At 52.1% G+C, this 20,205-nt stretch overlaps 1 protein-coding gene and 1 pseudogene across 1 annotated transcript; one reads left to right on the top strand and one right to left on the bottom strand.

The window, feature by feature from the left end:
* Positions 1–5,022: 5,022 nt before the first annotated feature.
* LOC107117534 (olfactory receptor 52D1-like) lies at positions 5,023–5,967 on the top strand. The gene has a single exon (XM_015419673.1). It carries the CDS (start codon positions 5,023–5,025, stop codon positions 5,965–5,967), a length of 945 nt encoding a protein of 314 aa, XP_015275159.1.
* Positions 5,968–12,994: 7,027 nt separating this feature from the next.
* On the bottom strand, positions 12,995–14,773 carry LOC107117527 (annotated as a pseudogene).
* Positions 14,774–20,205: the final 5,432 nt, after the last annotated feature.

Genomic DNA, 20,205 nt, shown 5'->3' with positions numbered 1-20,205 from the left:
AGCATAAGTATTGCCACAGCTGAAACACTCTGCCAGCCCACAGTCCCTGGCAATCTTTGGCCATCACCCGAGAGTCAGGTATCGCTTTCTGGGGAAGAGCTGGTGAGTCATTACTGTGTGCTTTTTGCCAATGTTTTTTTGACGATTTCAAAGAGAGCTCCAAAGAAGGTGTCATCAGGACCTTTGGGGGTGGGGTCCTATAGTACAGAAAGCAAAGCAGCCCTCCCGTATCAAAGCTTCAAACACACGTCTGCTCCCCTCTGCCTGGCCCTGTCTGGCAACTCTGACCAGGTCTTCCTCCGCATTCTCTCCGGCCTCCAGGCATCGCTTGTGTCCTTTCCCTAAAGGTTCGTCCATCTCAAAAGAAGGAGGCAGGGGTGCCTGATGGATCGGAGGTGGATTCCTGCACTTTTTCACTGGGAAGAATTCTCTCTCTCTCTCTCTCTCTCTCTCTGTCTCTCTCTGTCTCTGTCTCTCTCTGTCTCTGTCTCTCTCTCCCTCTGTCTCTGTCTGTCTGTCTGTCTGTCTGCCTGTCTGTCTGTCTCTCTGTCTGTCTGTCTCTCTCTCTCTCACACACACACACACACATGCCAAGAAGCAATCCGGCTCAAGCTTCCATGAAGGCAATTTCCAGCCACAAATGGACCACAGTGACTCAACCAAGGCTGCACCCCACCCTATTTGAATCACTCGATCAGTTGTTAGAAGCAGCCGAGAAACCAAAGAGAAGAAGAAGCAAATTTGTGGGCTGTACTTGGACTTGAATCAATTCTTTCTCAGTGAATATTGGTGGGGTGTCATCTATGAAGGCAATGGCTGAGGATGCTTCTGGAATTTGGGAAGCAAAATGGGAGCGTCAAGCCTGTGTGCTGCAGCGGTGAAAAAGGCAAACTCTATGTTAGGGATTCTTAGGAAAGGGATTGAGAATAAAACGGCCAATTCTGTAATGCCCCTGTATAGATCTATGGTGCGGCCACATTTGGAATGCAGTGTGCAGTTCTGGTCGCCGTCTCTCCAAAAGGACACTGCAGAGCTGGAAAAAGTGCAGAGGAGGGAGACGAAGATGATTTAGGGGATGGAAAGGCTGAAGAGACTGGGACTTCTCAGTTTAGAAAAGAGACAACTAAGTGTGTGTGTGTGTGTGGGGGGGAGACACATGAGAGAGGTTTATGAAATTATGTATGGGGTGGAGAGAGCTGAGAAAGAGAACTTTTTCTCCCTCTCCCAAAATACTAGAACTTGAAGGGCATCCAATGAAGCTGATGGGCAGTAGGTTCAGGACAGACAAAAGGAAATACCACTTTACACAAAGAGTGATTCAAATATGGAATTCGCTGCCAGAGGATGGAGTAGCAGGAATAAACAGCTTTAAGAGGGGATTAGATGGATCAATGGAAGATAGGTTTATCAGCGGCTACTAGCCATGGTGACTAAGGGGAACCTCCACATTCGGCGGCACTAATCCTCTGAAACCCAGAGCCAGGAGGCAACATTGGGGAAGGCCTCGGCCTCTCTGCCCTGTTGCTGGCCCTCCAGAGGAACTGGCTGGCCCCTGTGTGAGACGGGAGGCTGGACTAGAGGGACCCTCACTGGTCTGACCCAGCAGGGCTCTTCTGATGTCCTTATCAGGGGAAGGCCTCGGCCTCTCTGCCCTGTTGCTGGCCCTCCAGAAGAACTGGCTGACCACTGTGTGCGACGGGATGCTGGACTAGATGGACTACAGAATGATCCAACAGGGCTCTTCCTACATTCCTTATGTTACATCAGAATGAGAAATCCACCTTAGGTTTCTAGGAAGGACCTGTGGGCAGCTTGATTTACGTCTTTGCCTTGTCTTATCATCTGCCCCTCTCACAGAGTTTGAAGGCATAACAATCCTTGCTCATCTATTTTCCTTGTAAATTCCAAATGGATTTTCAAATAGGAGGGCCGTGGCTCAGCGGCAGAGCATTTGCTTGGCAAACAGAAGGTCCCCGGTTCAGTCCTCGGCATCTCCAGCCAAAAGGATCAGGTAGTATATGATATGAAAGCCCTGGAGAGCCGCTTCCAGCCTGAATAGACAATTATGACTTTGATGGCCTGACAGTCTGATTTAATATAGGACAGTTTCATGGGTGTTCAATTCCAAAAAAAATCCAGAGAACTGCATCTGTAATTTAGTATAAAGTTCTAAGATCTCCTGGCTACAGAAGCAAATCTGAGAAGTTTCTTTTATAATGTGTCACAGTGAGTTGTGGGAAATAGTAAATTGGGAGGGGTAGCGAATACAGTAGAAGACAGAGTCAGGATACAGGATGAACTTGACAGGCTGGAAAACTGGGCTAGAACAAACAAAATGAATTTTAACGGGGATAAATATAAACTTCTGCATTTAGGTAGGAAAAATCAAATGCATCATTATAGGATGGGAGAGACTTGTCTTGGCAGTCGTATGTGCGAAAAGGGTCTAGGGGGGTCTTAGTAGACCATACACTGAACGTGGTCCCCCGCATCTACTGCCTCCACATGGTTTTGAGTTCATTACTCTCCTGGAGACCTGCTCTCCTTTCCTGACTCCAGAAACCTACTCATGCCAGCATTTCAAGGGAAGGCACTTCAATTGGCCTGATTCTGCATGAATTTTCTTCTCACTGTTGACCCGAGTGGGTTTTGGACCGCGAGAAGGCAGAGGCTGCCTTAGGAACAAAATCCACGCACCATGGCTTGTTGTGACAGAGTAGAAATGGATCTCCTTTGTTGTTAAAGCAATCCACACTGAAACGGGGAAGGCAGAATAGGCTGAGTTTTCTGCCAAAAGCATGGAGAGATGCTGAGAGCAGATCTTGCTCTCATGGAGGCTGGAGGAGCGAGAAAGAGAGACTGGAAGAGGAGGAGGCGGCTGGGAGGGGGTCTGGTTCAGTGGCAGAGCCTCTGCTTTGCATGCAGGAGGTCCCAGGTTCAATCCCCAGCATTGCCGGCTGAAAGGACCAGGTTGGAGGTGACGGGAAAGACCTCTGCCTTAGAATCTGGAGAGTCGGCTCACGAACAGTCTGAGTAGACAGACCTGACCTTGCTGGGCCAGGCGTCTGATTCAGTAGAAACTGCTTATTGTGTGTTCATGCAAGGCAGAGGGATGGAAGGAAACTCCTGAGTGTAGCAATCTGGGTAAACAAAGAGACAGCAAAGGAACAGAAGAGGGGAAGTGAAAACTACTGGGTTTGCCGCATGGAGGACTCGGATGACGACATGCGTTTGCACACGTTTATTGTACTTAACATCAGACTAACTAAAATGGCCCTGCAAGGCCAACTATATACACACCCACCCAGCACAGCTCTAGTCCATTGGAGGGTTTGAATTTCCCGCCAAAGTGGCTATTGGTTGGGGCTGGGGGAACTAGGATCCTATGTTCCTATTGTTCAAGGGAGCCAAGCTCCTGCCTGTGCCGCGGACCCCTAGTGACGGTCCACGTACATAACAGGAAGAATGAAGAGGAACGTGATCTGTCCATCTTACTAGATCTGTTGCACCCTCTGGTGTCTTAGTGTGCTTGGGGGCAAAGAGAGGCTGACGTGCCCTTCACTTGCACCACTAATAGACGAATCTAAACTGGTTCACAATGGAACTGGGCTTTGTCTAATGCAGGCCTACACTGCCTGTGGCCCATTAGTGTACCAACAATGCCTCCCCAGGCCACTCCCCTCGCAGCTCCGGTGCCCCCGCATGCCCAGCTAGTAACCAGTCAAGGACAGACCAGGACTCGGCTACATTCTGTTGGGTTAAATGTTAAAAGTATAATTTTCCTTGGAAGCACAGAAGCATTTTTTCGCAGAACCCCTGATTCTCCACGTTTCCTGGTGAAGGGAAAAATGCTGTGCAAACCAATTACAAAGACGGTCTGAGCCCAATGGTAACAAGAGAAAGAAATTTTACTTACAAAAACAGAAGCCCATCTTGCATAATCTATTCATGTAGGGACATTTAACTTATGGTGAACACATTAACGTCCAAAACGTCAACTTGCTACAGCTTCAAGCCCAGGTTTCCTTGAATTCTTTGAATTGTTACTAGAGTTTTGGAATTGTGACCACTGCTTCTACTCTGTTTATTGTTTTACTGTGATTATGTTGCAATAGACAACTGTCTGATGGTAACGTGAAATTCGTGAATGTTTTCATGGTCTATCCTAGCATTTTTCATCTCTGCTCTCAGTTATAAAGCTGTTGCATTGGTATTCATTGTGATCCCCCTCCATCTTTTTAAGGAAAGGGATGACAGACTGTCATGGAATACAAACTTTTCGGTGGCGGCTCCTACCTGGTGAAACGAGCTCCCGGAGGAGATCCGGGCCCTGCGGGACCTTGTGCAGTTCCGCAGGGCCTGCAAGACGGAGCTCTTCCACCAGGCTTTCAAGTAGGAGCCGCCATGACTGTACCATCGTTATGTTACCACCATTCCCATCTGGCCCTGGGAAGAGAGAACGACAGTGTCACGTGGAACTGATAGCACTGATTGGATGTACCATCTTTGTGACGTCATCTTTATGGAAGATCAGTCTGGAACATCTAGAGCACTTAATTTGTTGTAACGTTGTAGAAATGATTTTATATGGTTTTAACTTGTTTTATGGGTTGGCTTACGCCTACTTGTGAGCCACCCTGAGCCCACGCTGCGGGGAGGGTGGGCTATAAATTGAATTTATAAATAAAATAAAATAAATGAACCCATTATGCATTTGCTTTAAAGGTACAATCCTCCCAGCCTGATGGACTCGCCACTCAGAGTTCAGCAAGAAACCCCACCGTGTCGTGCAAAAGGCAGGCGGGAAGAGTGACTTAAAATAGCCCACCATTTCTCGAGTTCTGGGAAGCAGAAGGTCGAAGCCGCTCCCAAGCAAAGTTCGGGTTCTATTTTTTTTTTTGGTGCTTGGCACAGGAAGGGAGCTCCTCGCTTGCGGTGCAGAAGGTGACCCTATCTTTGGTCTCTTTTCCACCAGAAGGAGGGACAGCCTCAAACGAACATCTGGTACCGCCTCACCCCATCATGCCCGCTGCCAACCACAGCAGCCTGGTTCCCCAGTGGTTCTTCCTCATCGGCATCCCGGGCCTGGAGGAGTTCCACCTCTGGTTCGCTATCCCCTTGTGCCTCATGTACGCTGTGGCATTGCTGGGCAACCTGGTGCTAACGGTGGCCATCGCCCTGGAGCCCGCCCTCCACCAGCCGATGTACGTCTTCCTCGCCATGCTCGCGACCACCGACGTGGTGTTGTCCTGCACCACGGTCCCCAAGGCCCTCGGCATCTTCTGGTTCCACTCCCGGGCCATTTCCTTCGGGGCCTGCCTTGCCCAGGTGTTTTTCATCCACTTCGTCTCCGCCATGGAGTCTGCCATTCTGCTGGCTATGGCCTTTGACCGCTACGTGGCCATCTGCCACCCCCTGAGGCACGCGGCCATCTTGACGCACGCGGTGATCCGGAGGGTAGGGCTGGCGTCTTTCCTGCGGGCTTTCTCGGCCGTGGTGACCCTGGTTTTCCTCCTGCGCAGGCTGCCCTACTGCGGACGCCAGGTCATCCCGCACACCTATTGCGAGCACATGGGGGTGGCGCGCCTGGCCTGCGCCGACATCACTGTCAATGTGGTGTATGGCTTGACCGCTGCTATGTCCACTCTGGGGATCGACTCCATGCTCATCTGTGCGTCCTACGTGCTGATCGTCCGTGCCATCTTCCGGCTCCCGACCAAAGAAGCCCGCCACAAGGCCCTGGACACCTGTGGGTCTCACATCTGTGTCATACTGATGTTCTACACCCCTGCTTTCTTCTCCTTCATTACCCACCGGTTTGGTCACCAGATCCCCCGCCACGTCCACATCCTGCTGGCCAACCTCTACGTGATCGTCCCCCCCATGCTGAACCCCATCATCTACGGGGTGAAAACGAAGCTGATTCGGGAAGGGATCACACGCCTGTTCTTGGGGAAGCGCTTCTGATACTGCACTGGGTGGCCGATCCCCAACAGCAGCAAGGAGAGGTCCTGCTGGTTACTTACAGAGCCCTTCACATCTGTCCCGGGACCCACATCCCCCGCAGGACCGGCTCTCCTGCTATGCTCTGCCAGGACAACTTCCCCTCCCTGGGCAAAGCCTTTTGAAGGTTCCTCCTCCCTCCAGATGGGCAAGATGAGCCACTGCCTGCTCACCGCCTTCTCTGTGGGGCCCCCCAAATTGTGGCACAGCCTGCCTAAGGACATCAGGAGGGCTCCCACGTAGCTATGCCATCCCACAGAATGTGCAAACCAGAATTGTCCAGGAAGGCATTCTTTTTTTTTTAAAGACCCCCGGAGGGGATTTTTTAATTTTTTATAATACTACATAAACTACAAAGAAAAGAAAAAAGGGAAGGGGAACTACAACTAAGGAGAAAGGAAAGTAACCCACACCAAACTAAAAACCCAAGAGTAGGAGATCATTACCCTGTTAGACTGCAGTTAGTAATGGGGAAAAAACCCTGTTAATAAACAATATACTTTGTGAGATCCTGTCTTTCTAAGCTTATGTGTTAGTTTATTACTTGTTATGAGAAGATTTCCAGAGCATCTCCTCTAGCTCTCTTCATAAGGGCAATTTTCAGAGTCCTTCCGCCTTTACATCTATGCTAATTCTCTCTAAAGTCTTAATGGCTTTTTAGACGTTCACTTGAAATTCTGCAACCCTCCTCCGTCTCCAAAGGGATAACACCGCCAATCTTAAGCCTCTTCCTTCTTGGTCTCATCCTCGGGGCCCAGTGGCATCTCACAGGCTTCTTGATCTTGAGGTCAGGTTCAAGCTCTTTTCTATCAACCGAATTTAAGACAACACTTTCTAAAAACATCTGCCGGGAAGGAGTTAAGTCCTTGTAAATCTTTTCTGTTTCTCTCATGCTTTCCCTCCTTGTCTCTTTGAAATCGCTATTAGTTTTAGTGTCCATCTCTTTTGCTTTGACAGCCCTCTGTTCCATCTTTTCTTCTATTGTTGCCAAATGCAGCTGCCGAGACACGAGTTGTTGATTTATCTTGGCAAACTGATGGTTAATACCAACAAGTTGCTCAAGAATTGGCTTGATGGCTTCTGCTATGAGTTCTATAACTTCCCTTCTTCTCGGAGTTGTTTTTGCTGACTTTTTTGGAGTGTCCGCCATTTTTACACTTTAATTCCAATATAAAATCGTTTTCTCCCCGGCTCTGAAAATTGCTTACATGCTGTTTAGTTGCTTAAATACTCATGGATATCTCCCACCGCTTTTCGCTTCCACTCTTACAGTTAGGAAGTTTCTCCTGGTATATAGCAGGTAACGACTCCCTTGTCATCCCCACCCACTAGACCTAGTCTTGCAATCCAGAGCAAGAGAGAATAGATCTGCTCCATCTTCTACATGACAGCCTTTCAGATACTTGAAGACTGCAATCATGCCCCCTCTAAGCCTTCTCTTTCCCAGGCTAAGCAGACCCAACTCTTTCAGCCTTTCCTCGTAAGACTTGGACTCCAACCTCTCACCATCCTGGTTGCCCTCTTCTGGACACGCTCGAGCTTGTCAACATCCTTCCTCAAATGTGGTGCCCAAAACTGGACACGGGACTCCAGGTGAGGCCTGACCATAGCAGGATAGAGCGGAACTACCACCTCCTGTGATCTGGACACGATGCTGCTGTTCATGCATCCTAAGATCGCATTAGCTTTCTTCACAGCCACATCGCACTGCAGGCTCATGTTTAGCTTGTGATCAACCGGAGCACCCAGATCCTTTTCACAGGTGCTGCTGTCAAGCCAAGTCCCTCCCATTCTATATCTGTGCCTTTGATTTTTTGCACCTAAGTGCAGGACTTTGCACTTCTCTCTATTGAAATTCATTTTATTGGTCTCAGCCCACCGTTCCAGCCTATCTAGATCATTTTGAATCCTGACTCTGTCTTCTTCAGAATGAGCCATCCCACCCAGCTTTGTGTCATCTGCAGATTTGATAACGATGTGTTTTGTCCCCAGAGAAAACCAAACCGGGCACATGTCCCTCTATATCTGTGGGGGTGGAACGTGCCATCAAGTTGCCTCAGTCTGGGGCAAGGGATGCCCTGTCTTCTTGGGGCCTGCAGGGTGTGTGTGTCAACAGTGTGAGGGCTTCTAATGTCCTCCTGGCCCCGCTGCTGGACCTCCTGAGGGCACCTGGTATTTTTGGCCCCTGTGTGACAGACAGAGTGTCCATCAGTAGCTATTAGCCACAAGGTATAGATAGGGGCTCTGGGGCAAGTGATGCTCTGTCTTCTTGGTGCTTGGGGGGGGCAACAGTGGGAGGGCTTCTAATGTCCTGGCCCCACTGCTGGACCTCCTGATGGCACCTGGTATTTTTGGCCACTGTGTGACACAGAGTGTTGGACTGGATGGGCCACTGGCCTGATCCAGCTTTGGCTTCTCTTATGTCTGGGGCAAGGGATGCGCTGTCTTCTTGGTGCCTGGGGGTGGGGGCAACAGTAGGGTTGCCAAGTCGTTCTGACTCACCGGCGGGGGAGGGTTGCCTCGGTTCAGGAGCTGCCGCGGGTTCCCCCCCCCCACGATCTGGGCCACGCCCCCAATGTGCTCTACGTCATGCATCACCTCTGGTGACGCAGCTTCGGGGGGCGGAGTCCCCCCCGGGGCCCTATTCTGCCGCGGCGAAATCGGGCCTCCAAAGTGGGGTTTTCCCCGCCCCCGCCTCCATTTGGCAGCCCTAGGCAACACGCTCTGTTTTGTTGGTGCTTAGGGGAGGGGGGCAATAGTGGGAGGGCTCCTGGTGCCCTCCTGGCCCCACTGGTGGACCTCCTGAGGGCACCTGGTATTTTCAGCCACTGTGTGACACAGAGGGTTGGACTGGATGGGCCACTGGCCTGATCCGACACTGGCTTCTCTCATGTCCTTATGTCTGGGGCAAGGGATGCTCTGTCTTCTTGGTGCTTGGGGGTGGGGTCAACAGTGGGAGGGCTCCTGGTGCCCTCCTGGCCCCACTGCTGGACCTCCTGAGGGCCCCTGGTATTTTCGGCCACTGTGTGACACAGAGTGTTTGACTGGATGGGCCACTGGCCTGATCCAGCACTAGCTTCTCTTAAGTTCTTACGTTCTTCGTTTCAACTTGCAGCCATGTCGTTGCAACCTGATAGGGTTTTCAAGGTGAGAGAAGCTGAGCATACATGAAGCTACCTTATACTGAATCAGACCCTCAGCCCATCAAGATCAGCCTTGTCTACTCAGACTGGCAGCCGCTCTCCAGGGTCTCGGGCAGAGAGGTCTTTCCCATCCCCTACAGCTTGGTCCTTTTACCTGGAGATGCTGCTGGGGATTGAACTTGGGGCCTTCTGCATGCGAGGCAGATGTTCTGCACCTCAGCCACAGCCCCTCCCCTCTAGAGTCCCAGCTTGGAGTTGGCAATCCCAACCGTGTCACTGCAGGGAACGTGAGCAAACCAGTGTGAACAAGCAAAGGACGTGTTTTGAGGTCTGATCCTGAGCATCCAGCCATCGGCAAGCACAGGGGTCATTTAGTAGAAAAAGAGGTGCAGGAGCTCATTAGCATAACTCATTTGCATAACTTATTTGCATATGCCACACCCCCTGACATCACCGGAAGTGTGTCAGAAGGCAACACCCACTGCTCAGGCCCCACTGGACTGTTTTGGATTGCTAGCTATGGGGGGGGGGGGACGTGCAGATCTGTCCTCACAGAGGAGGGAGAGCTTGTACCTGAATAAAACTTGGTCTTAAAGGTGCCACTGGACTGTTTTGGACCAGGGGGCCGGGGGGGGGGCTCTGAAGCTTACCTGGCTGCTTCTTGCTCTGACTGAGGGCTGCTGGGAGCAGGGGGCGGGGCTTGCTGCATGTGCCCACCCCCTGGGCTCTTTACTGCCGGAGCTCCGCTCCTGTGCGCTCCTGCAGGAAATGACCCCTGGGCAAGCACCCCAACTAGAGATGAAGCTCAGGACCAAAAAGGCACCTGCAGAGGAAGGAGCAGCAGCTGGGGTGGGGGGGAGACGAAATGCAGGCCTCAGAAAAGGTGAGGGAGGGATTCCCAAGTGGAGGGGGGCCCTGAGCCCCTCCCCGATTCAACTCGATTAAAACCTACCCCTTTGAAACGAAGCGGAGGGAGGGAGACCTCACACCCCTCAAGTCCCCCCGCCGCTACAGTCCCTTGGTTGTTGGCTCTGGGTTGGGGAAATTCCTGGAGATTTGGGAGTAGAGGGTTGGGGGAGGGGAGGGACCTCAGCCAAGTATACTGGCATAGAATCATGGAGCTGGGAGGGTCATCTAGTCCAGCCCACTTGCACACTGCAAGGAGTTCACAAACACCGCCCCCCCTTACACACCCCCAGTGACCCCTGCTCCACGCCCAGAAGAGGGGGGGGCTCCAGGATCCCTGGCCAGGCTGGTCTGAAGAACAACCGCTTCCTGACCCCAACGGACTCCACCCTCCAAAGCAGCCATTTTCTCCAGGCAAACTGAGCCGATCTCTTTCCTGTAGAGATCGGTTGAAATCCCAGGAGATCTCCAGGTCGTACTTGGAGGCTGGCAACCAGTGTTCCCTCTAAACCGAGTGAGTGTGAGCTAGCTCACAATTCTTTAGCCTCCAGCTCACAGGTTATTGTCTTAGCTCAGGAAGGATGGGGCTCCAGAGCAAACTGATTGATGCAGGAGCCCAATCGCTGGCTCACAACTTTCACGCCAGGAGTTCACAAAGTAGAACTTTTGCTCACCGGACTCCACACCTTAGAAGGAACATTGCTGGCAACCTGATAATGTGGACCCAAAGGCTGCACCTCCAAAGCTCCAGAGGAGGAAAAAAGATAGGGTTGCCAACTCCATGATGGGCAATTCTTGGAGATCTAGGGGGTGGAGGCTGAGGAGGGTTCTGGGCAGGTTCTGGGCAGGCCATCGAGTTCACCACCCCCCACCGACCCTGTCGTTTTCTGCAGAGAAACTGGTCTCTGTCGTCAGGGAGATTAGGTCTAGTTCCAGGGAATCTTCAGGCCCCACCTGGAGGTTAATACAAAACCTGAGGGTCACAGTGTTAGGAAGACATACAAATATATATATATCACTGTGTACAATAAACAAAGGAGCTGCGGTGGCTCAAGTGGTTAAGACGCTGAACTGCAGGCTGTGGAAGGTCAGTAGTTCAGCAGTTCGAGACCCGAGTGTGCTGCGTGACGGAGTGAGCTCCCATCTCTAGTTCCAGCTCCTGCCAACCTAGCAGTTCGAAAGCAAGAAATTGCAAGGAGATCAATAGATCCCACTTCGGTGGGAAGGTAACAGCGTTCCGTGTGCCTCGGCGTTTAGTCATGCCGGCCACATGACCACAGAAACGTCTTCGGACAGCGCTGGTTCTTCGGCTTTGAAATGGAGATGAGCACCGCAACCCTAGAGTCGGACTCGACTGGCTTTCGAGCAAGGGAACCTTTACCTTTACAATAAACATGTGTTTACAGCAAAACAATTTTATCCTCTATTCTTTTTCTTTTCATATTTCTTCAATATTGTTGTCTAAATATTGGTATCAAATATTTCACCCAAACAATACATAGAGAAAAATGTTTCACCCAAACGATACATCGAGTGCAGGTTTACATTCAGACAGCACTTTGTCAGTAATACTATTTGCTAGTCCAGCGGGGACTCTAGTAATTTACCCGTTTCGAATGAATCTTTTTCAAGGCGCCTTATGTCCTTTATATAAACATCACGGTCCTTGAAAAAGATTAATCCGAAACGGGTAAATTACTAGACTCCCCGTGGGACTAGCGATAGCATTACTGACAAGGTGCTGTCTGAATGTAAACCTGCACTCGATGTATTGTTTGGGTGAAATATATATTTGATAATATTTGATACCAATATTTAGACAACAATATTGAAAAAATACAAAAAAGACAAAGAATAAAGCATAAAAATGTTTTACTGTAAACATATGTTTATTGTAAAGGTAAGGGTAAAGGTTCCCTTGCTCAAAAGCCAGTCGAATCTGACTCTAGGGTTGTGGTGCTCATCACCAAAGAGCCAGTGCTGTCCGAAGATGTTTCCGTGGTCATGCGGCTAGCATTACTAGATGCCGAGGCGCATGGAACGCTGTTACCCTCCCACCGAAGTGGTACCTATTTATCTACTTGCAATGTCTTGCTTTCGAACTGCTAGGTTGGCAGGAGCTGGAACCAGAGACGGGAGCTCACTCCGTCATGCGGCGCACTCGGGTCTCGAACTGCCGAACTACCGACTTTCCACAGCCTGCAGTTCAGCGTCTTAACCCCTTGAGCCACCGCAGCTCCTGGCATGTTTATTGTACACAGTGATATATATATATATTTTGTATGCCTACCGGAAGGCTGGCAACCTGAAGACCAATGCAGCAGGCTCACAGCTGGAAGGACAGATGCTGGAAGACCTCCCCCAAGGCCCCGCCCACATCATTAGGCACCATCTGTCCTCCGGGCAAAACAATCCCTCCAGTGCTGCACAGGAGCTCGAGGAGGACTTCCAGCCCCTAACTAAGGAGTGGAGTGGGGAGCTTCAGTCAAGTGGGGGCCTCCCGGCACTCGGTTTCTAAGGCCCCTGGGGAATCTAGCCAGGAAACTGTCCCCCCCCCCAAAGCGCAACTGATGTTCCCTCTAAGCTGTGGAGTCTTGTGAGCAAAAATTCTACTTTGTGAGCTACTGTCATTAAAGTTGTGAGCGAGCGATTTGCCTGCTGCATAAATTAGCTTGCTCTAGAGCCATGTGTCCTGAGCTAAAAATGTGTGAGCCAGAGGCTAAAAAACTGTGAGCTAGCTCACACTAAGTCAGCTTAGAGGGAACAGTGCAGAGCAGTGCAAGAGAACGGACGAGCCTCGTGCCCCCCCAGCCCCGCTGTTCTGGCAGCCAGGATCCTGGCCTCGGCAAAGGAGCCACGTGCACACGCCACCGTTAATATCCACCATGCTGACTTTAGTGTGTCTGGCGACCCTACAAGAGGCAAAGGTAACTCTTCTGTGGTTAGGAGATTTCGGCATGGGTTAGTTTCTCAATGGCTGCACTGATATCTCCTTCTGTGTCGATTAGCGCCTGCAGGTTGCGTTCTCGGCTGGGGAAGCCCATCGCCCTCAGCTGCTCCAGCTGGGTCTCGTACTGGGCCTCCGGGGCCTGCTGCTCCATGGATTCGTCTTCGTCGCCTTTGGATCCGTCGCTGGCCAACTCCAGGCTCTCGTCGCCCGAGGCGAGGCTCCCCTCGTCCGAGGAGGTGCTTTCTCCCTCGTCCGAGTCCTCCATGCTCTCGGGTTCTACGTCCGGGTCGGACAAGGCTTGGAGGAAATCCGGGACTTCCCGCGTGAGGGTCAGGAGGCCCGTTTGCATCTGGAGCAGGGCATGCAAGGCTCTGGGGTTCCTCAGCAGTGCTGCGACCTCGGACTTTGCCAGCTTGGGGGGCAGCTGCTGCACCCAGCTTTGAGAAGGAGGGATTTCCTGGCACGAGGGGGAACCATGGTGAGTGAGGAAGGCCTGTGCGGGACTGTTGGGACTGGAAAGGGCGTTGGACATGTTCTGCATGAACTCCAGGTTCTCTGTGAGCTGGTTTACCATATTCTGGATGTTCTCGGACTTGCTGATTCCCGGCCTCACGCCAGGACCTAAGGCCAGCAAGATGTAGCTCTGGCCCGCCCCGTTGCCGGCACTGCTGACATCGCCATTGCAGACATTGTCCCCGCTGCTGTTGGACTGGGGGGCCCACGGGTTTGGCAAAGGCTCTCTGTTCTCTGTCCTGGCTAGGGGGGTGGCCCCTCCGGAGGTAGGCTTGTTCTCCGGGGGGACAAAGGAGTTGCCCTGGAACTGAGCCTGTACGGCGTTCAGCATGGGGGCCTCGATGTCGTTGTAGAGCTGCTGCAGTGCGCTGTACCCACCCGGGACACTTTCGAGGTTGCTGAGGGCCCGGTCGTGGTTCCGGATGATCTCGTCCATCACGGCCGAGCTCGTGGCTCCGTCGATCATTTCCCGCAGGAAGTCCGAGTTGCTGAGGATGTGGCCGATCTCCGGGTTCTGCTCGGCCAGCTGCTGCACTTGCGGGACGGACATGATCATCTGCCGGACCTGCTCGGTGTCCCCAAAGAGGTTCTGCACGAGCGGGTGCTGCATCACCTCACTGATCAGCTCCTGCCGGGTCATTTCCTGGTCCTGGGCCTCGCTCACAAAGTCCGACAGGTCTGCGGCGTTCAGGCCCAGGACGTTCATGCCCGTGACGCCGATGAGGAAGCCCAAGAGGAGGGGGTTACTGTTCAAGGCGGAGGCGTCCAGGTTCAGGGTGACCATCTGGAGCAAGAGGCTCTCCATGGTCTGGGCCACCAGCTCGTGGCAGGAGGTCATCAGGTCTTCCGGCTGGCCGTTCCACTCCGAGAGGTCCAGACTCTGCGCCGGGAGGTCCCTGGAGAGGAACACGTTTGGGGGTGGCGGGAAGGTCATGTTGGGGGGCACGCTCCTCTGCGGCGGTGCCGCGTTCCCCGGAGGCTTCCTCTGAGACTTGATGAAAAGATGGATTTTGGCTCCGTCGCCGACCTTGTGCTGGACCAGCGTGTTCTGATCTTTCAGGATCTCGCCCGCAAAGATCAACGACAGCTGCTCCGAGGGGGTGCTGAAGCGCTCCGAGATCTGCTTCTTGAAGTCCTGGATGAGGACGTTCTCAGACACGTCAAACTGCTCCTTGTGCTTCAGGGTCTTGACCGTCACCTTGATGGTGCGGACGGTGGCGGCTCTCTGCCGAGGGGGCTTCTTCTTCCTCTCAGACATGGCTGCCCGAGGAAGGCCTGCTGTGGCGGTCCTGTAATAAAGAGCGGCGGTGGCGCGAGGAGAAGCAGGCAAGGGGGGCGTCTCCCCCCACGCGTTGGCGCTTGCGGCTACAGAGGTGAGCGGTTGCGAGGGGCCACGGGTCTGCTGCCCCTTTAGTCTCCACACTCGCCAAGGCCAGAGTGCACATACCAGCGAGATGGTGCCTTTCTGTTCTGCTGGCTCACCGCCTGGCAGGCCCCTTCATTTTCCTCCTCTCCCCTCTGCTGCTGATGACCAGGGGGGCCTTCCTCTCTGGGCACCTGCCTGGACTGTGACATCGCTGCTGACCTCACAGAGAGCCAGGGGGCCGCCAGTGGGAAATGCCCCCAGGGGCTTCCCTCCCGAGAGAGCTCGGGCCTCCCTCCACCTCCACTCGGGGACACGCCCTCTTAGGGTGCAATGTGGGGCCACAATTCTTAAACTGATATGTGATATTAGTGGGCACAGGATCCCTATGAGGCCAGAACGTGTCTTGCTTCCTTTATGGGAGGGAACAGAGGCTCTTGCCATCTGGCTATGCATGGGATAGAGCAGGTCGAGAAAGAGGTCCTTTTCTCCCTTTCTCACAATGCAAGAACTCCTTGTGGGCGCTCCATGAAATTGCTGAGTGGTCGGGTGAGAACGGATAAAAGGAAGTCCTTTCACCCATGGAATCCACTGCCACAGGAGGGGGTGGCGGCTACAAGCATGGACGGCTTCAAAAGGGAATTAGATAAGCATATGGAGCAGAGGTCCATCAGTGGCTATTAGCCACAAGATATAGATAGGGGCTCTGGGGCAAGTGATGCTCTGTCTTCTTGGTGCTTGGGGGGGGTCAACAGTGGGAGGGCTCCTAGTGTCCTGGCCCCACTGTTCGACCTCCTGATGGCACCTGGTATTTCTGGCCACTGTGTGACACAGAGTGTTGGACTGGATGGGCCTTTGGCCTGATCCAACATTATGTTCTTAAGGAGTGATGAACACATGGAATTCACTGTCACAGGAGGTGGCGGCAGCTACAAGCATGGACAGCTTCAAGAGGGGATTAGATAAACACATGGAGCAGAGGTCCATCAGTGGCTATTAGCCACAAGGTGGTTCAGTGGTTAAGACGCTGATCTGCAGGCTGGAAGGTCGGTAGTTCAGCAGTTCGAGACCCGAGTGCCGCATGACAGAGTGAGCTCCCGTCTCTGGTTCCAGCTCCTGCCAAACTAGGAGTTCAAAAGCAAGAAATTGCAAGTAGATAAACAGGTACCGCTTCGGTGGGAAGGTAATAGCATTCTGTGCGCCTTGGTGTCTAGTCATGCTGGCCACATGACCACAGAAATATCTTCGGACAGCGCTGCCTCTACGGCTTGGAAACGGAGATGAGCACCGCAACCCTAGAGTTGGATTTGACTGACTTTTGAGCAAGGGAAACCTTTACCTAATCTTATAGATAGGAACTCTGTCTGGGGCAAGTGATGCGCTGTCTTCTTGGTGCTTGAGGGGGGGCAACAGTGGGAGGGCTTCTGGTGTCCTGGCCCCACTGATGGACTTCCTGATGGCACCTGGTATTTTTGGCCACTGTGTGACAGAGTGTTGGACTGGATGAGCCATTGGCCTGATTCAACATTGGCTTCTCTTATATTCTTATGGATAAACATATGGAGTAGAGGTCCATCAGTGGCTATTAGCTACAAGGTATAGATAGGAACTCACAGGCTGGGGCAGGTGATGCTCTGTATTCTTGGTGCTGGGGGGGACAGTGGGAGGGCTTCTAGTGTCCTGCCCCCACTGGTGGACTTCCTGAGGGCACCTGGTATTTTTGGCCACTGTGTGACAGAGTGTTGGATTGGATGGACCATTGGCGTGATCCAACATTGGCTTCTCTTATGTTCTTATGAAAGACCCCTCTCTTATATGTTGGTGCCAGCCAACTAATTTATGCAGTAGCCAAATCCCTCACTCACAACTTTAATGTCAGTGGCTCACAAAATAGAATTCTTGCTCACAAGACTACACAGCTTAGAGGGAATATTGTATACAACCCTCAATGAATATTCTGACTCTGTGATTCTATGATTCTATGTGGTTCTATAAGTTACAGGAATACCTGGTCATGGACAAAATATCAGCTGTTGTTTCCTTGGCAGAGAATCTGGACTTTCATTCAGATTATTTGGAACGTTGGTTCCCTTTTTTTGAACAGATAGAAAGATATCGTAAGCTTAAAAGGGAACTTCCTGATCATCTGAAGGTTATAGCTATATACTGAATAGCATTTTGGTTTTATTGCTCTTTTTTGTGAGCCAGTTTGGTGTCATGGTTAAGTGTGCGGACTCTAATCTGGGAGAACTGGGCTTGATTCCCCACTCCTCCACTTGCACCTGCTGGATGACCTTGGGCAAGCCATGGTTCTGATAAGAGCTGTCCTTGAAAAAGAGCAGTTTCTGTCAAGAGCTCTCTCAGCCCCGCCTACCTCACAGGGTGTCTGTTGTGGGGAGGGGAAGGAGTTTGTAAGCCGCTCTGAGACTTCTTTGGGTAGTGAAGGGCGGGGTATAAATCCAATCTCCTCCTCCTCCTCCTCCTCTTCTTCCATGTTTGTAATTATGTTGTTGTGGTAGTGGTTTTCTAATAGCATGTGCTACTGTAAATTGTTGTTATATTATAGAAATAAAAGATTATTAAGAGGGGAAAAAACCAAATTGGGGAGTTCCTGGAGTTCTCCTGGGATTACAACTCACAGGGGTCATTTTGTAGAAAAAGAGGTGCAGGAGCTCATTAGCATAACTCATTAGCATAACTTATTTGCATATACCACGCCCCTTGACCTCACCGGAACTGTGTCAGAAGGCAACATCCACCACTCAGATTCCACTGGGCTGTTTTGGATTGCTAGCTAGTGGGGGGGGGGGACACGTGCATATCTGTCCTCGCAGAGAAGGGAGAGCTTGTACCTGAATAATACTTGGTCTTAAAGGTGCCACTGGACTGTTTTGGCTTGGGGGCCCGGGGGGCAGGGGGGGCTCTGCAACTTACCTGGCTGCTTCTTGCTCTGACTGAGTGCTGCTGGGAGCAGGGGGCGGGGCTTGTTGCATGTGCCTGCCCCCTGGGCTCTTTACTGCCGGAGCTCCACTCCTGTGCGCTCCTGCAGGAAATGACCCCTGACAATTTATGTCCCAAGAACAGAACCCTGGAAGATTTGGCCTTGTCCCAGGACAGACTCGATAGTATATCATAGATTCTAGGTGAAACCCTTTCCCAAATTCCCCCCTCTGTAGGCACCGCCTCCAAATTTCCCAGAATTTGGCAACTCTAATTCCAGCTGATCTCCAGAATACACAGATCAGTTCCTCTGAAGAACGCGGCACTTCTAGAGGTTTTCACATCTCTGCTGAGTGTCCTCCTCTCCCCAAACGCCACTCGTCCTGGGCTTCCCCCCCCAATCTCTAGGAATCCCTCTCCCTGAAGTTGGCAACTGTACTGCAAAGCATCACCACAGACAATGTTCCCTCTAAGCTGAGTTAGTGTGAGCTAGCTCGCAGTTTTTTTAGCCTCCGGCTCTGTCATGATTCGGGCTGTGCCACCAGAGGCCTACTAGGCCTAGGGAGCCTGGCTAGCAGTAGGTGAGGCTGGGCCTACAACTCCCAGAATCCCCTGAGAGGTTTTGGAGCCAAAATTGACCAATAGGAAAAGAGGAGGGCTGGGGAACAAAAGGGCTGGTGCCAGAGCAGAGGCTGTTCTTCTTTTCAGAGAGCAGAGCCAGAAGGAAGGCTGCTGCAGGGGAGAGACCCTCATCCTGAGGGAAGGGTGAGTAGTCTAGTGCCACTTGGGATAGTGAGCTAGGGACAGTATATATTTAGACGCGTTAGGGCATTTGATTTCTTTTCTTTTCACCCACTTACTGTTATTATCCTGCACCTTGTTTGTCTGACCTCTTATACAATAAACTATTTTCATTGTTTCACTCTGCCTGGTCCTCATGCCTGTTATTCAGCCAAAAGGGAGGTCTGAAGGTCTTGGGAGGGTACTCCAGGCCTTCTCAAAAGAACCTAAATCCAGAGTGGTGGCAGCGTCAGGTGACACCCCACCTGAGCCATGACAGGCTCACACATTTTTGTCCCAGCTCAGGAAGGGATGGCTCCAAAGTAAACTAATTGATGCGGCAGCCGAATCGCTGGCTCACAACTTTAATGCCAGTGGCTCACAAAGCAGAATTTTTGCTCACCAGACTCCAAAGCTTAGAGGGAGCATTGACCACAGACATTCACGTTGTGATCCCTTTGCACTGCACAAAGACAGAGCTGCTCTTGGACTCCCCCGCCCCCCCGATCCTCTGAATCACAGAAAGACACGTGCAGGTAGCGAATGTTTCCCTCGGTGGGATGGTTCTTGGGACAGCACAGTCGTCCCCTGGAGAATACTTGGCTGGGAGCTGGGGTTGCCAGCTCTGGGTTGGGAAATTCCTGGAGGTTTGGTGGCTGGAGTCTGGGGAGGGCGGGGTTTGGGGATGGAGAGCCTCCTCAGGAGGGTATCATGCCACAGAGTCCACCCTCCCCCAAAGCAGGTATGTTTCTCCAGGGGGAGGGACTCCGGAAACCAGTGGTCACCCCGGGAGATCTCTAGGACTCACCTGGAGGCAGTCAGCCCTACCAGAATGAGAAAATCCAAGTGGGGACTGCTGCAGAGTCAGAACCAAGAGCGAAATCCGTGCCCGTTGACCTCCCGATTTTTACAGGTGTGATTATTACCTGAAGGAACAGGGGAAGGGGGAGGCCTGCTGCTTGGCCCGCTGAGGAAGAGAGGAGCCCCAAAGGGGAGCAAGTTCAGAGGGCCAAGGGCAGGTCCGTGAGGAAGGCCACCCCCAGCCCCTGAAGATGATGGGTGGGGAGCCACTCTGCCTACCCCAGGGGAAGCCTGGGAGACCTTCCCCTTCCACACACAAGAACATAAGAGACGCCAATGTTGGATCAGACCAAAGGCCCATCCAGTCCAACACTCTGTGTCACACAGTGGCCAGAAATACCAGGGGCCATCAGGAGGTCCAGCAGTGGGGCCAGGACACTAGAAGCCCCCCCCCCACTGTTGCCCCCCCCAGAAGCACCCAGAATACAGAGCCTCCCTTGCCCCAGCCTAAGAGTTCCTATCTATACCTTGTGGCTAAGAGCCCCTGATGGACCTCTGCCACTACCCCCTGTATATGGAAAGCCTGAACACCAGGCTCTGACGTCACCGCAATGGCGACGAGAGTAGTCATAACAGTCCCCCTAGTGGTTTAGTGGGGCTAAGCGGGCAGTTTGAATTCAGTTGGTGCAGTGCTGGGGAGAGATTTCAGTTAGAGGAGACGAGTGTTGGCTGTTGACTCTTCCTCTGTAATTCTCTGCTAACAACAGTTTCTGTCCTTCATTTTTGGATTAAAACTGCCTTTTTGC

This window comes from Gekko japonicus, unplaced genomic scaffold (assembly GCF_001447785.1).
Source record: "Gekko japonicus isolate JY-2015 unplaced genomic scaffold, Gekko_japonicus_V1.1 scaffold1347, whole genome shotgun sequence".
NCBI classification, from domain to species: domain Eukaryota; kingdom Metazoa; phylum Chordata; class Lepidosauria; order Squamata; family Gekkonidae; genus Gekko; species Gekko japonicus.
Note: the sequence above shows the minus strand (reverse complement) of the source record. Positions and strands in the feature narration are given on the sequence as shown.